This window comes from Lonchura striata, chromosome 16, assembly GCF_046129695.1.
Source record: "Lonchura striata isolate bLonStr1 chromosome 16, bLonStr1.mat, whole genome shotgun sequence".
Lineage (NCBI taxonomy): Eukaryota > Metazoa > Chordata > Aves > Passeriformes > Estrildidae > Lonchura > Lonchura striata.
Genome location: NC_134618.1, coordinates 7,849,797 through 7,864,665, shown reverse-complemented (window position 1 = coordinate 7,864,665; position 14,869 = coordinate 7,849,797). Strand labels below are relative to the sequence as shown.

Sequence of the window (14,869 nt, the reverse complement as noted above, 5' to 3'; positions counted from 1 at the left end):
GTCAGTTCATGGAAACCTGCAGATCTCCCAAACATGTTTTATTAATTCCCAATGCCCCAAGTTTAAAGCTGTGTGTGTACAAAACTTTTCACATAGAAAGGCAACTGTGTCTATACAAATTCAAAATTGACCATAGAAAGCTTTATCTCAATGGCAAAGGATGTTCCAAAACCATAAGCCCAGAGGAGTAAAGTGACATCTGACTGCTTCAGACATAAAATATTCTAGTGCAAGTGACAATGAATGCTGCTGATCTAAAAGCTACTAGACATTGTTACTACTGTTACTTTAATATGGGATTCTTCCAGCTCAGTTCATCTTTCCACAGGTGTTAATTCTTGGAAGGAACAGCAGGTACATTGGAAAATGCATTATAAATAAATACATCATTATCTCCTATTTGGCATATTTACACACATACTCTTAAAAAAAAAGAACAAAAAAGGTAATTTCTGATATTCTTGCACATGAAATAAAAGCAAGAAAAATTTAATTTTTAGGCCATCAAAAAGCCCAGTAAAAATATGTGAATATAAGTCCTAAGAACTTTCATGTGAAAGATCAAAGCAGACGCATCATTTTGCAGGTGTGGGTGGGGTCACTGCTAACCAGACAAGAAGTCTGAACAGTCCTGTTGGGTCTACTGTGAGCTCATTAGCTTAAGACGATGAAAAGTAATGGGTCATATTTGTCAATTCAATTCCTCCAGGGATGAATGGAGCCCCTCTTGGTTTGGTGCAAAAAGAGAAGTAAAACCACGCAAGTAGGAAAGGGTGTCTGTGCTGAGTTCCCAGTGACTGCAGCAGCTGAGTCACACTGGGTTCTTGGACATGCAGGGGAGTTTTAGCAGGAAACCGCCTACCACTTTATTTAGAGCTCTCCTGCAGCTCTGCCATTCGACTCAGCTCGGGAGATGATATTATCATTCTACATGTTGTGGATGCAGTTACACAGAGACACTTTCCAAAAGGCCTCATATGTTTAGTGTTGTTTTTTCATGAGGTTTCAATGCATTCACTTCAGACGGAAGAAATACTACCCCTTCTGCCGCCTTCTCTCCATCGACTTAGATTTGTTTGAGTCATCCCTGACCTGCACAGATGCTTTGCATTGCTCAGCTCTGTTTAGAAACCAGCACACTGGCAGTGTGTGCCTTGTGAGCACAGACAGATGCAGTAGCACAAAAGCACTTACCCTCAAAAATTAGAACACTTCTGGTGTCTTGTGATTAATTTTAAGTAAAGCAGGAGTTCCAAGATCCAGAAAAGCAGGGGGAACCTCAGTTCTGCCAGACTATCCTGCTTCAACTCAGTGATTTCCACATTCAGCACCTGGGAGAGTCCTGCACTCCCATGTGCAGCACATTATCTTTTTGGCTATTAACATAATTAAAACAACAGTAAGTTTTAAAAAACAACAGTAAGTATTAAAAAAAACTGTTCTGGAATGCTAGCAAAGTTTCTTCTTTGTAGAACACAGAATTATCTACAGGAAACCATATTTTAAAAACCTAATTGCAAATTCCAGCCCTTAAAATTAAGACAGGGCCTTCCTTGGCTTTCCTGCCAATTCTGTCCTAGTTTTGTGAGAGTTGAGATCACACCTTTCTGCAGCACCCCTGTGTCAGTCAGTGCACACAGGCGTGAGTGGGCAGATTTCAGGTTGCATATGCAAATATAAATCTGATATTGCCCAGTTTTTCAGTTCTTGGCTTTGTAACCATGCACCATTGGTGTGGTGTGTGTACCAGGGTACAGGATGGTAGGAAGGCTGTGCTCTACTGAAGTACAAACTCCTAATTAGGAGAACAGAAGAGGAAATGGGGTAAAGATTCTCTGGAAGAGTGATGGGCTCTCTGCACAGTCTCATGACTGCACTGAAATCCCATTTTCAGAGGGGAGTGGTTACTAAATCCCCAGTGATGAGGACTTGTTTCCAGTGACAGAGTGCTCCTCAGTATGGTAAACACAGAGGAGAAAAATGCACAGAGTCTCCCAAATCTGCTGCTGCCTGCACAAACATCTGTTATATTTCCCCAGCCCTGAGAAGGGGGCTGGGAGGAGGTAAGGGAAGAAACAAAACCCAAGAAGATACCCATTTCTGTCTGCATATAGCAGTATGCAGAATAATTTATGTAAATTAGAATCAGCTATAGAACTTCTGGGAAGTTGGCAGTGACACTGTCAGTGTCTCAAAGTTAAGGTATGAGTGAAATTAAGAGAGGAACGTCTCTTAAAGCTGTTTCTAAATAACCAGTACAAACATGCAGTTAATTCAGCAAGAATTACTTTGGCAACCTACACTGGCAGCTTCAGACACTCAGGATCACTTTCTCTGTTTTATGCTGCACAAAACTCTGCTTGTGGGTCATTTTTTGAATGCAGATTCAGCTTTAGCCCTGCCTTTGAAGGTCACATTTGAGAGATCATCATAGGCAGAGCAGAGGAAGGATGCTGCATGAATCATGAGAAGTGATCTGTTTGCCAAAGCCCTGCGGGCTGTACCACTCTTGGCATTTTGTGCAGCAGGACTGTCACACGAAGAGGATTCATACGTGCCCTGAAACAACTCAATGAGTGCAACTCCCTAACAGCCAATGGGTTTCACCTCCCCAGGCTCCAGTCCAGTATTTCCCTCTCCCCCCAGATCACAGCCCTCCTACTCTTCCCCCACCATCACAACCACAGGTTGGTTCAAAATGAACAGGAAATAGCCACATTCAGATCTATCTGCCACCTGCTAGTGGAAACTGGAAATTCACTGGAATTCATGGAACTGGAGGCAAGTCACACACATGTTATGCCCCTGATGCCACAATTTATCTACACAGTTGATATTTTAAAGTTTCATGTATGTAGTTCAGTTTCCCTGACATTAAACTTTGAAAAAAAAAAAGAAAAAAGAAAGGAAAAGAAAAAAAAAAAAAGAAGAAGAAAAACCCACAGCCTTTCGGGGGACCAGAAACCAATTTCAGGAAACATTACCAACTTTGATGGTAAATGCAGCCACTGAGAGTAAATGCATTCTTGTGTGTGTGTGTGTGTGTGTGTGTGTGTGTGTGTGTGTGTGTGTGTGTGTGCGTGTGTTGGACCAAGTTTTTAATTGAATTTTCTAGAAGCAGAGAAAGTAAAAGTGTGGAATGCTATGACTTACTGCTGGAATAACACAATGCACCATTATCAGTAGTGAGCTGTTTCTAGTATGGCCCATGAGCAGGCAAGAAGTGAGGGCTTTTTTGATCCAGCCAAGCTGCTTTTTCCAGCCCTGACACCTGGAACCCTCCAGTGCAGGGATCTCTTGGCCCAATGGTCAATCAATGACTGTCCTAGGAAAAATGGGACACTAAGAAAGGAAGGATAAAATATGCAAGGAATAAAAAGCCAGAATTAAACTGGAGGAGTTAGGCAGTGTCCTTTAAGCTAATTCAAAATGTATAATGCAAGTGTATCTAGAATGGCTTTGTCCTTAATCTCTTCAAAAATAGGCTATTTTTAGCAGTAGATCTAAGGCTAGGACTGCTCTGTTGTGGGTGCAATCCTGTTTTTCCATATCGCTATAAACATCTGCTTGGAGATCTCTGCCCAACTGCCACTGGCAGCATTTTGGATACAGAAGTCAAGCCTGCACGTGAAGTCACATTTGCCTTCTCCTATAGCCACAGCATATCCATCACATTCCTAATAAAGCAACAGCACTAACTACAGAACAAAATGTTCAACTTGCATAACAAAGAAAAAAATTTCTGAGACACTTCCTAAGAACAGAGCCACTGTCCTATTGTTGCTGTGTTTATACACACTGGAACAGGAAATCTTCTGAAGTGCTCTGATGAAACTTCTGCCAAGTCTTTAGCAAAAAAATCTAAACCTGAGGAAATTTCCTCCTGACCAGAGCACAGACTCTGAGCATGGACTTGGGAAGATACTGGGGCATTTTTAATGTAGCCAGAAATTCTGGGTGTCTGGATGGCTTCTGAAGCTCAGCAAACCTCTCAGGATATGTAGGACCTTGTCTGTAGCTGCTCCACCTTTGCCAAGGTTAAGGACAGCAATGTATGAGGATTACAAAGAGTCTAACTGCAAAAACTACTCCCTGTTAGTAATTTAACTTTTCATACAGACCCAGGTAGAGAGTATATAAACCTATTTATATGGGAAGTCATGAGAGAGAGCACAGTATTTAAATTTACATTAAATTTACATTCATACATTTACTGGTATTTCTTGCTGGTACTGCAGTAGGTGCTTCATTGTATCTATTTGCCTATAAAAGCTCTTGAGGGAAAAGGCCCCAACACTTGGCATAGGAAGAAATGTATCTGCTTTTTCTTTATGACTTATGACACAACTAAACTGGTGATTAGAGACATCTAATTATAGAACTTCATATTAGATATGGACTAAATCAGCAGCTACCTGCAGGCTGTATGAATTGATGTTGGATGAAACTGCAGTGTCAGCAATATACAGATCATTTTGTTTAGAAGTAAATCCCGAAGGTCACGGACACAGTTTTGGTACTGCTGCAAAAACTGAGAGGTAACTCAGTCCATACTCCAGTGGTATAAGACAGAGACAGCACAGGGCAGCTGGAGCAAAGAACTAAGGAGAAGTACAAATTTAAACTGTTCTGTAAGAACAGCTCCAGTTACCTTTCCAGAAGGCTTTTCTGTCAGTAAAGGTGTATTAAAATCACTGGTGGTTTCAGGCATCACAGGTCACTACCCATATGTCCAGTAAGTTTTAAAAGGTTGCCTTGGCAAGCTCAGTTCAATTAATGTGATTAAAGGTAAGGCTTCCTCTAGACTCATTACCAGAAATTTTGCCAGTATTTTCTTGTGATGTTACTGTGAATGGAAATAGATCTGCAGCTGAAATACAGCACAGCACCCACTTCCAGTTTAACAAGGGACAGTAGGACTTCTTGCACTCTCAGGGGACAAAGTGGTCCTGGAAAAGTGAGTCGCCACAGACAGAAACCTTCCCTATAAGAGCAACTCCATCAGATCTCTCCAGAACTCCTGCAGAAAATTCTCCAGCCTGGGCACTCTTCCCACTTTCATATTCTTAATTATCTAATTTACTGATAGAGGACATCAAGGCCTGCATGCTAAGCTACACTTATTTTAGATAACATAATATTTCTTCTTAATTAATCCAAAAGTATGTGTGGTGAGGTCTGCATATAACTTATAAAGATATTTCTAAAATTAGAAAATGCTTCATTAATATCATTGGATGATGTTTCTTTAACATCAGATGCCAAAAATTCTACATTTAAATGACTTTTTTTTATCTTTCATCAGAAAATGTCAGCTTATTTTCCTGATTCCTAGAAATTTTCCTGGAGCTGGAACATGGTGAAGCTAATACATTTTGCACTCAGCTTGTTGAGTTCACATGTAAAATTGGCTGAGGTTGGCAATAAATCTGGAGAGGGAAAATGTCTGAAGAAAAAAAATCCAATTCTTTTTCCACAACAGCAATTATGGTGGTTTTTTTTTCCTTTTCGTTTCTTGGCAAATGAGGAATTCATATTTATACTCTGAAGAAAACTATTGACCCACCTATCAGGACTTATCGTTTCTCCAGGGACAGAGGAGGAAGAGAAATCTGGATAATTTCTCAATACTTTGAAGAGTGTAAGCCAATAATAAAATCTATATTAGACCAATCTGTACAGTAGAATAAAAGGTGCACATTCAGTAGTTTCTGTTTGTTTGATATAGGAGTTATTAGATACTGCAGAACCAAATGTATTCCATCATCAGAAGAGTTTGGTGGTTTATGATTTGGGATTTGACTGCAACTGTAAAAAAAATCTGTCAATGAAGGTAGATCACAATCACAGTAGGAATACAGAGGTCAGCATATCATGCCCATGGAAGATCTTTTCTCTGAGTATTAACAGTGATTATTCAGATTTAGTCTTCCAGGCTTGATGGCTTCAAGTTTTAAAAATCCAACCAAATAATCTGAAAGTGCCCCAGTGAGTTGTCCACCTGGATCTGGCTGATGCTGCAAAACACTACTTTGCCATCACCTTCTCATTTCTCAACTTCCCATGGGCTAATTCTGCCTCTTGTAACAGCACCATATCAGTCTTTATTCACTTTAAGAACAAGACAACCTTTTTCTTTTTAATCTGGACTGTAGAATCTCTCTACGTTCAAAGAAATGGAATTGAGATTTGGATTAATTTGACTATATTAAGAATGACTTTTATTCAGTTTCTGTGGACTGAAAAAGATGAGGGAACACTTGAATAATTTCCTTTACCTCACCCCAACCGTAAAAATTTCCCCATGTGTTGATTATGCCCAAGAATAAAATGTGTTCCTTTAGCCAGCACTGAAAGCTCTGTAGTCCAGCAGATGTACCTGGAAGCCAAACTAGCTTCATGTGCTTCTGCTTTAACATGTCCAGTCCAGTATTTATTGCTGCAGTTCCCTGAACAGCACCCTGCTACCTCTTCAATTAGCACCACCATTATTTTTAGGGATCCAAAGTTCCTTCAATTGTGGAGTATGCACATACAGACACACTTACGCATAATCCAGTAAGATAAATTTGTCATTTGGATGAAAAAAAATCACAAAGCAGGCTGCCCTTTCACAATATTTTTACCAACAATTTGAGACTTTCCCTTTTTTTTCCCCCGACTCAACTAATTATGAAGAAGGATGTCTAAACTACTGAAATGCAGAAAACTCAAACCACATCTTCATGTGGTTAAGTTCTCAGCATATGAATTCCTGAGACTGATGTGAATCTTGATTTGACTTAGTTAATATCAACAAGGAACTTCCACTGAACATCAGACAGGATCCATTTAGTCTGGGCTCAAGGAAACCAGCATTAACTACCCTGAAAAAGTAATTAACATAATGCAAAATAAACAATTCCAGAATAGCCAGCTGGGAAAGAAACTTTCCTCATAGCCTCAGGCAGTTAATTTATTGCTTACTTGAAAAATAGCAGTTTACATCTCTTAAAGTGAAATATTTCAGACAACATGGACTATTCAAAGGAACTTAAGGGACAGAGAGGCTTAGCTCTTACTCAGCCTTAGTCCACAAGTAAGCTTAATTTGTTTAATTTCCAAACCTCAGAGTTCTCCATTCTAGCCAGCACACATGTGCACATCCTTTTTACAAGACAAAACCACTAATTGTTCTCATCCATCCCATCTGGATGGGATCTGACTTGCACATTCTCTGCAGAACAGCACAAATTTCAGTTCAGACAGTATTAATTATTGCTGTACCAAGTGGCTTGCCCTTGTCTAGGTAAATGCTTATCAAAGCTTGATAACAAATTGGTGACATCCTCAAAATGTATTTTGTTCTTGGCATAATGACGAATTTGCTGAGGGACTGACAGCCTGGCCAGACACACATTGTTCTTCTGTGATACCTAGCATGATAACTAATACCAGTGTAAAGTGAGTCACATCTGTAGCTGTTTTACCTGGAAGAGTTGACTAAAAGGATAAGAAGATGAGCTGTATTTATCAGGCCCCCTTTATTACCTGTTAACTTAGAAAATGATTGATTGGATAGTATGGGAATGGAAATGTGTGAGGCAATGTCACAATAGCTGCATCTCTTGGACACGTCCTGTTTAAACGCATCAAACTCTAACCCAAATACTTTGTCAAAGTGGGTGACAGGTTCACACTTGGCTCAGTGCTGCTGGTTTCAGTGCATCTGAAAGCAGACTCACAGACTGTGGTGTCTAACTTACTTGTAAAATCAAAGAATTCCGATTTCAAGGGTTTCGTTTAAATGAAAATTCAGATTCTGGAGAAGAAAACAAAACCCACTAAAACAGGAAGGATGGTATTGTGGTTAAGTTTCTAGTATAGGGCTGTGAAGACCTGAATTATGTTCCATTCCTAGCCCTTCTGCAGACTATCTCACTCTCTGACTTCAGGCAAATCACTGAATCTCTTGGTGCTTCAGTTCCCCTTTGCTAAAGATGATGCTGGTGATTTGATCAGTTTAGATACTGAGCATCTTCATGTAAGAGCTATCATGTACAGTATCAGCACAAGACAAAAGACAAATAGTCAAATATTACACTATTTACTGAACAATTTTGGCAAGAAAATAGCAATTGTATATTAATTTCCATACTGATCATGCACTTACTGTACCAAACTCTAAACAACATGCTGTCCCACAGACACATTGGCCTATCCATTAATCCAGACTCATAACAGAATCAGTATCTCCTTCCAGACTCAAAAGCTAGGAAAAAGCTAAAATGGGGAGTGCCTGCTGGTTTCCTAAGCCTTTCAGGTTTTCTGATTTTTTTTTCCCCCCCAGAGGACTGTCCCTGCAGTGGAGATGAATTCAGCAGTGTGGAATGCCCCATAATGGAATTTATACTGGGGAATACCACACATGGTATCACAACCTCATCCCTCCTGGTGGTTTCAGTGGGTGAGGAAAGGCTTGGAGCACATCTGCCTGCATTATTCTGCTGTTAGTTTGGCTAAGAGTGTGGGGTTTGGAAAACTAACCAACAGGCAAATGTCTCATGTATTCCCAACAGAAACAGTACTCCCCACCTCCAGAATCATCTTCAGCACCATGTCTTTTCTCTTCCTGCCTTCTGGTAGACCTTACCTGGCATCCCTATTCCCAGGGCTTTCTAAACAGATTCCCTGTCACCTTTGTCCTGTTTCTAGCCAGTAAGCCATGCTCCTGCTGCACAAATGCCCAGAAATTCCTCTGAATTTTCTGTCATTTTTCAAAACAATGTTTAAAAAATAGGGCTAAGGATTTTAATTTTTAACTAAAGCTGAGTTTCTTCTTTATCCTAACTTTTGGAGGTTTACTGATATGAACTTTCAGAGCAAAAGCATTTACTTTCCTGCTCTAGAAACAAGGGAGAAAGGAAAATGGGGTAATGTCTCCCAATAATTTTCTTTCCAGATTTTGGTTCTTTCTGAGCATGGGTCAGAATCACCTGGACTGGCAGCAGTGCTTTCACCTTCAGTCCTTTATCCAGAGATGCTCCCCCAGATGCTCTGTCCAGCAGCTTGGCCCAGGTTCCCCTTTCGGTACTGCCCTCTGCTGGGTACCGTGACCGCAACCTGTGGGATGCCGCTGGCACGGAGCCCCTCCCAAGGCACACACTGCCGCGGGGTTAAAGCAAGGGAAACGGAAAGATGGGAATGGAGAGATGCAAAACCAAAACATGAGTGGGTAAAACTGAAGATTTCCCAAGAAATCTCAATTTGTGGAACCCTCACATCTAAACCCTCAACTCCTATCACAGAAACTTCATTCACTATGCAAATCTTTGCACACTACAGCTGAAGCCCATTTCTCCTGGGCAAGCCTTTCTAAGGCACTTCACGGAGCACTTACACTATGGTTCACATAGGGATGGTGTCAAACTCCATAAGCAGCAGCCTGACACATTTGGCTTCTGGTGTCCAAGCTGGCAGGTTCACTCCATCACTCTCCTCTGCAAATGGGAGTTCACCTACCCATTTCAGCCTTGCCAAGCTCTGAAGCTTTGCAACTGGATATTATTACCACATTCCTGCTCAATGAACACGACTTATTGGATGGACACTTTGTCAGCTGCACTACTCAGTCCATGGCAGACTGCATATGCACCTGCAGGATCTTTCTTTCCCCTGTGATCTTACAAAATTAAAAATTACATGAGAGTGAAACAGCTTTCCTGGCACATCTACAGCAACCTTCAGCCAACTCTGTCTCATGTGAGAAACTCGCATCCCAATGTGTTGCATTGCAGCCATGAAGTGCTCTGCCCCTAGAAGCCACAGCAGCAGGACACGCTGCAGCAGCAGGGAGCTCGCTCGCTGGACACCCCGGGGGCTGGGGGAGGAGTTAAAATAATCTGAGCTGTACTTTTGGTTTTATTTACCTTATCTTGACAGAGTTAAGCACTTCAAAACCCTTTTCTTTGAAGAGTGTGGGGAGGAAGGGGACTTTGTCTTGCCAAAGTAGACTTTAAGCTTTTAAGGGTAAGGCCTGGCTGTAGTACCTGTGTGAACAACAACAGTGCCATATCCAAACCAGCCATGGAATCTACTCCTGCATGGAGCACACTATGCCAAAGAGTGGCAATATTGCATGTTCATATTCTAAGGGAAGTTTCAGTTTCACCAGTCCTTCATGCTTTTACTTTATACAGTAAAGCAAATGAACTTCCTCCAGCAGATTATGCCAAATCTTGACTAAAGCTCTGATGCTCAAAACTTGAGAGAGGTGTCTGAGCATAAAGTGAGTCTCTGTGCAAGGACTTAAAATTAATGGCACACTGCTTCTCCAAATTCATGGCAACTATGCTCTTGCATGACAGAACATAAGCAGTAAATTTTGGTGGCTAAAACATCATCAGAAATTTCAAGATTCACCTATTGTACACTGGCTGCACATCACTGTAAGGCGCTGTATTGCCATCAGGTTATGCCAGTCTGTGATCACACTGGATTTTGAAAAGAATATTTAGTCTCAAAGCAAGAAATACATTTCCTCAATTTCATCCCAAAGGACAACTCACAAGGCATTGCCATCCTGTCTCCCCTTAATCACTTGACAGAGACATTTCCTTTGCATTGCCACAAAACATCATGTTAACTACTTGGAAACTTCTTGGCCTCTAAAACATGGTGGTTAATTAAGAAACATCCTCTTTGGAAGAAAGCACACTTTACTGGGCCTGCTTAAGGGAGCACATAAGATACGTGTGTGGTATTTGAGGTTTCAAATCTCCTTCTGGGCGAGCAGGAGAGCATTCCAAGTCTCCTGCACTGGCTGCTGGCAAGGTTATAAATATAGCTGGGATTTGAACAGCTACTTTTAATTCTGATTACTCTGGAGAAAACCCCAGGGAAATTCTGCTTTAAGAACTCAAACCTCAGTGTAGCATCTTTACAGTCTTCTCAGTGGAAGGATCATAAGCTTCTATGAATGCTTTTTGTACTTTGAGATTATTGGCCTAATATTTTGTCCTTTCTTTAAGTTATACATTAAGTCCTCTTACCTCTTCTGTCCATGCTTACCTGTTAGCTCTGAGAAGAGCAGCTATTTTCATGTTAAACACCCCACAGTTGTTGCTTGCTTGCTTTTCTTGCCATTTCCCCCCCACGTTTTGAGGTAGCTTCCATCAGAGCCTCTTCCATCACCTACCTCTAGTGTCCCCTGGACTCCCTGGGGCCTCAGAGGACTTTCGTGCTCGGATTTCCCCCGCAGCACCTCTCGACTCTGCCCGCGGCCACCGCCTGCTCCAAAGGGGCTGTCCGGGGGAAAAAAAAAAAAAAAAAAAAAAAAAAAAAAGTAAACCCAGATGTAGTCGGATAGAAGAAGAGAGGTTGAAGAGCATCCCCAGCGGCGGGGCAAGGAGCCCGCTGGGCGTTCTCAGGGAAGCGGTGCTACTGCTGGCTCAGGGCCACCAAGCCTTTGGGAAAGCGAAAGTGAACGTGGGCCACATGGTTTCCGAGAAGGCGGGGAGGAGCCGAGCGGAGCTCCGCCGCGCTAAATAAAAAGCCGGGGCGATGCGCGGCCACAGAGCGCTGGAGGGGCCGGGAGCGCTGCAGGAGTCGCTCGCCCGCCCGCCCCGCGGCAGCCCCGGCTCGCCGCGGCGCCAGGCAGGGCCCCCGCCGGAGGATGCCCGACCGGCCTCCGGGGCCAGGACCAGGACTAGCAGCAGGACTGGGACTGGCAGCGTCTGCTGCGCTCCGGGGACGGCCCCCACCCGCGGCACCCCGAGGTAAGGGAGGGTGTCTGCCCCGGGGGGTCCGCGCCAACCGCGACGTGTACCGAGAGGGCTCGGGCGCCACAGCCCGATGAGCTCAATTCCGGAGGAGTCCTGCCAGCTGTGCCAAGAGCGTGGCGGCTTCGGGAGTCTTTGCCCTTTAATTTATTGCTTTTTTAAAACACATTTTTCCCCTCCCTTTTTGGCTCGGTGTCCGTGCTCAGACAGACCTGTCGTGCCTGGTGTAAAACAGTGGGACAAGCACTAAAGGGAATACGCAGAAGTCTCCGCTCCGCCGCACTCGTGACACCCTTGTCCCAGATCCCTGCCCTGCCTTTCGGGCTCCAAAGACTGGCGTGTTCCCCGTTTGCTCTGTGCGCTTCGGAAAGGCACTGCAAACTCTCGCTTGGCTCCCTACGGCTTCTGCTACGGAGCCCTTTGATTTTTAGATCGCGGGCTTAGTGCTTATTTCTCCCCAGGGTGTCCTGAAACTGAATTTTTAACTTTAAATACTGAGCGATAATCCTGGCTCAGTAATTGGAAAAACTGGCATCAATTTCCTCCTGTGCAAAACAAGCCCAATGCTACTTTCAGCCTGTTACTTACCAGCGAAAGGATTTTATAACCCTCGTAGGTGCTTGAGGAAGTAATATGACCTAAATGAAACTAAACATCAAGTTGTTAAATTAGCACAGACAGGAATCCAGCGGCATGCTTTCTTAGAAATCCTCATTAGCATGTTACCCTGAACTGTGAGACAGCTGAGGGATTCATTTCTGAGAATCCTTCAAGGTTTCTCAACAAGCTGCTGCTGCAGATCTATATCTGACTATAGGGATAAATCCTAAAATCTATGCTTGCCAGTAAGGTCAAGGCAGCCAGCGGAGATGTATTGAACCACACTGTCAGAGGCAGACATTTCAGGCCAAACTCATTCCTGGTGCAGCACTGCTAATTCCTTTGAAGTAACACGAGGGATGAATTTAGTCCCTCATGTTGAAAGATATATCAATAGGAAGCAATTTAGATTGGGCCACTTAAAGTGCATGTGATACAAAAAAGAGAGAGAGACTGGAGTAATGGTTTAAGGGTTCACAGAGGTTGATTTGTATAAGCTAGTAGGTTGTAGCATTGCTGTCCCAAGGGAAACTTGGGAGAATGGAAATGGCCTTTTATGGCTGAGCCTCAGGTTAACAGGAGAGGGGAAAGAAGTTTTAGGATTACTGTGTAAATTGACCGTGTTACAGGCTGCCCCTCCAAGTTACACCTCAGCCATACGATGGAACCTCATCTCACCTCACTCTCTTCCCCAATTATCTAAGAACACAGACTTCATCCACTTTCTCTTTTTTCATACAATGCATGTACCAAATAACAACATTGTGTCCTGAGTTCTGACATTGTAGTTGGGAAGGCAGAAAAAATAGTAATTCAGTTGTAAAACCTTCCTGATTTGCTCCTTAAAAACTTGAGAATGGGAGAGGGTGTCCATGAGATGACTTCTCATTGAGAAGTCATTTGAGTTTCTAGGCCCTGAAAGGGCTCGTGGCAGGGAAACTTATTATCTCCTGTAGCTCTTAATGATCCTTGCTAAATATTTTTGATGCTTTGGAGTTTGACATAGTGATAGGCTGCTAATCTCGTCCAAAAGAGAGCAGTTGTTTGCCTGGTGTAAACTGGAAAATGAATATTTTATTATTTTATAATGGGTGGGAGGTGTATCAATGGAAGAGCTGGTCATTCAGCGATTGCCGCCGGCTGTCCCTGGGGATCGATCTCACACGGTCTCTCCTTGGCATTTCAGAGTAGCTGCTGGAAGGCCGCCCTGCCGTAGCCGCTGACGCTATGGAAGACCGCATCCGCTGCTCTCGGCTGTAGGATGGTAGCGCACAGCAAGGTGTCAGCAGATAATGCACTTGGAGCAGACCCAAGAAGACTTCTTGACCCTCCGGCACGGGATTGCTCACAGGCACGAGGCTTCCAGGGCCCCGGCCGGCCCGGCACTGTGCAGGCACAGGGCAACACACACTTCCGAACCTTTCGCTCCCAAGCGGATTTCAGTAGCATCACTCGAGCCAGCAGCCTGCTGGATGCCTGTGGCTTCTACTGGGGGCCTCTGACTGTCAGTGCTGCCCACGAGAAGCTGAAGTCTGAGCCCGAGGGCACCTTCCTCATCAGGGACAGCACACAAAAGAATTGCTTCTTTGCCATCAGTGTTAAGACTGCAACTGGACCCACCAGTATCCGGATTAACTTTCAGACCGGGCGTTTCAGCCTGGATGGCAGCAAAGAGAGTTTTGACTGTCTTTTTAAGCTGCTGGAACATTACCTAAGCTCCCCTAGGAAGGTACTGGTTGCCCCCCTTCGCAAGGTCCGGGTGCAGCCACTGCAGGAGCTCTGCCGGAAAAGCATCGTGAAGACTTTTGGAAGAGAGAACTTAAATCAGATCCCACTCAATCCTGTTTTAAAGGACTACCTGAAATCCTTCCCATTTCAGATATAAGTGCAGCATTAACTGTATAGGGACACATTAGACATGTGTAACGAAATCCATCTTCCTGGGTTTTTAAATATGTTTGACAGTGAGCAAACTTATTTTTGTAGCAGTTTACTGTATTTTGTGATGGAACCTGAACACTTGACTTCTTATGTTTACAAAAACTGTTTGCACAAACCTGGGGTTTTAAAACCCTGGCATAATTTTTCTGCCAAGCAGAATATTTTACTATTTTATAATATTTTTAATGATATTAACATAATAAACTTTATTGTCATGGTTTTTAAAAAAATAGCATCTCTGTTTGTAGTTTTAAAGGCTCTGGCACCTATCCTGCTGGCAGACTAACTGCTTAATTGAGTGTGTAAGTGCAGACAGGTCTCCCCAGGTCCAGCTTCTTTGCCCTAGCAAATTAGTCTGTCTTAGTGCTGGTCCAGCAGGCAGAGGATTCCTGCTTGCAAAAGCCTACAACAAAAAAGGGCAAGCAAGTAGAAAATATACTCAGGGTGAATCTGCCCAGGAATCCACCTCTCTCCTAAATCCATGAGAGCAGGGACAAAGTATTAAGGCTGCAGTGATGCATAGTTTTTGACACAGCAAATCAAACTGTTGTCTGAGCAAACTCCACCAA

The 14,869-nt window shown here is 43.1% G+C and overlaps 1 protein-coding gene across 1 annotated transcript; it reads left to right on the top strand.

Annotated features, from left to right (window-relative positions):
• Positions 1 to 11,733: 11,733 nt before the first annotated feature.
• SOCS1 (suppressor of cytokine signaling 1) lies at positions 11,734 to 14,286 on the top strand. The gene is made up of 2 exons (XM_021537997.3): positions 11,734 to 11,756; positions 13,546 to 14,286. Exon 2 carries the CDS (start codon positions 13,621 to 13,623, stop codon positions 14,242 to 14,244), a length of 624 nt encoding a protein of 207 aa, XP_021393672.1. The 5' UTR covers positions 11,734 to 11,756; positions 13,546 to 13,620; the 3' UTR covers positions 14,245 to 14,286.
• The last annotated feature ends 583 nt before the right edge of the window (positions 14,287 to 14,869 follow it).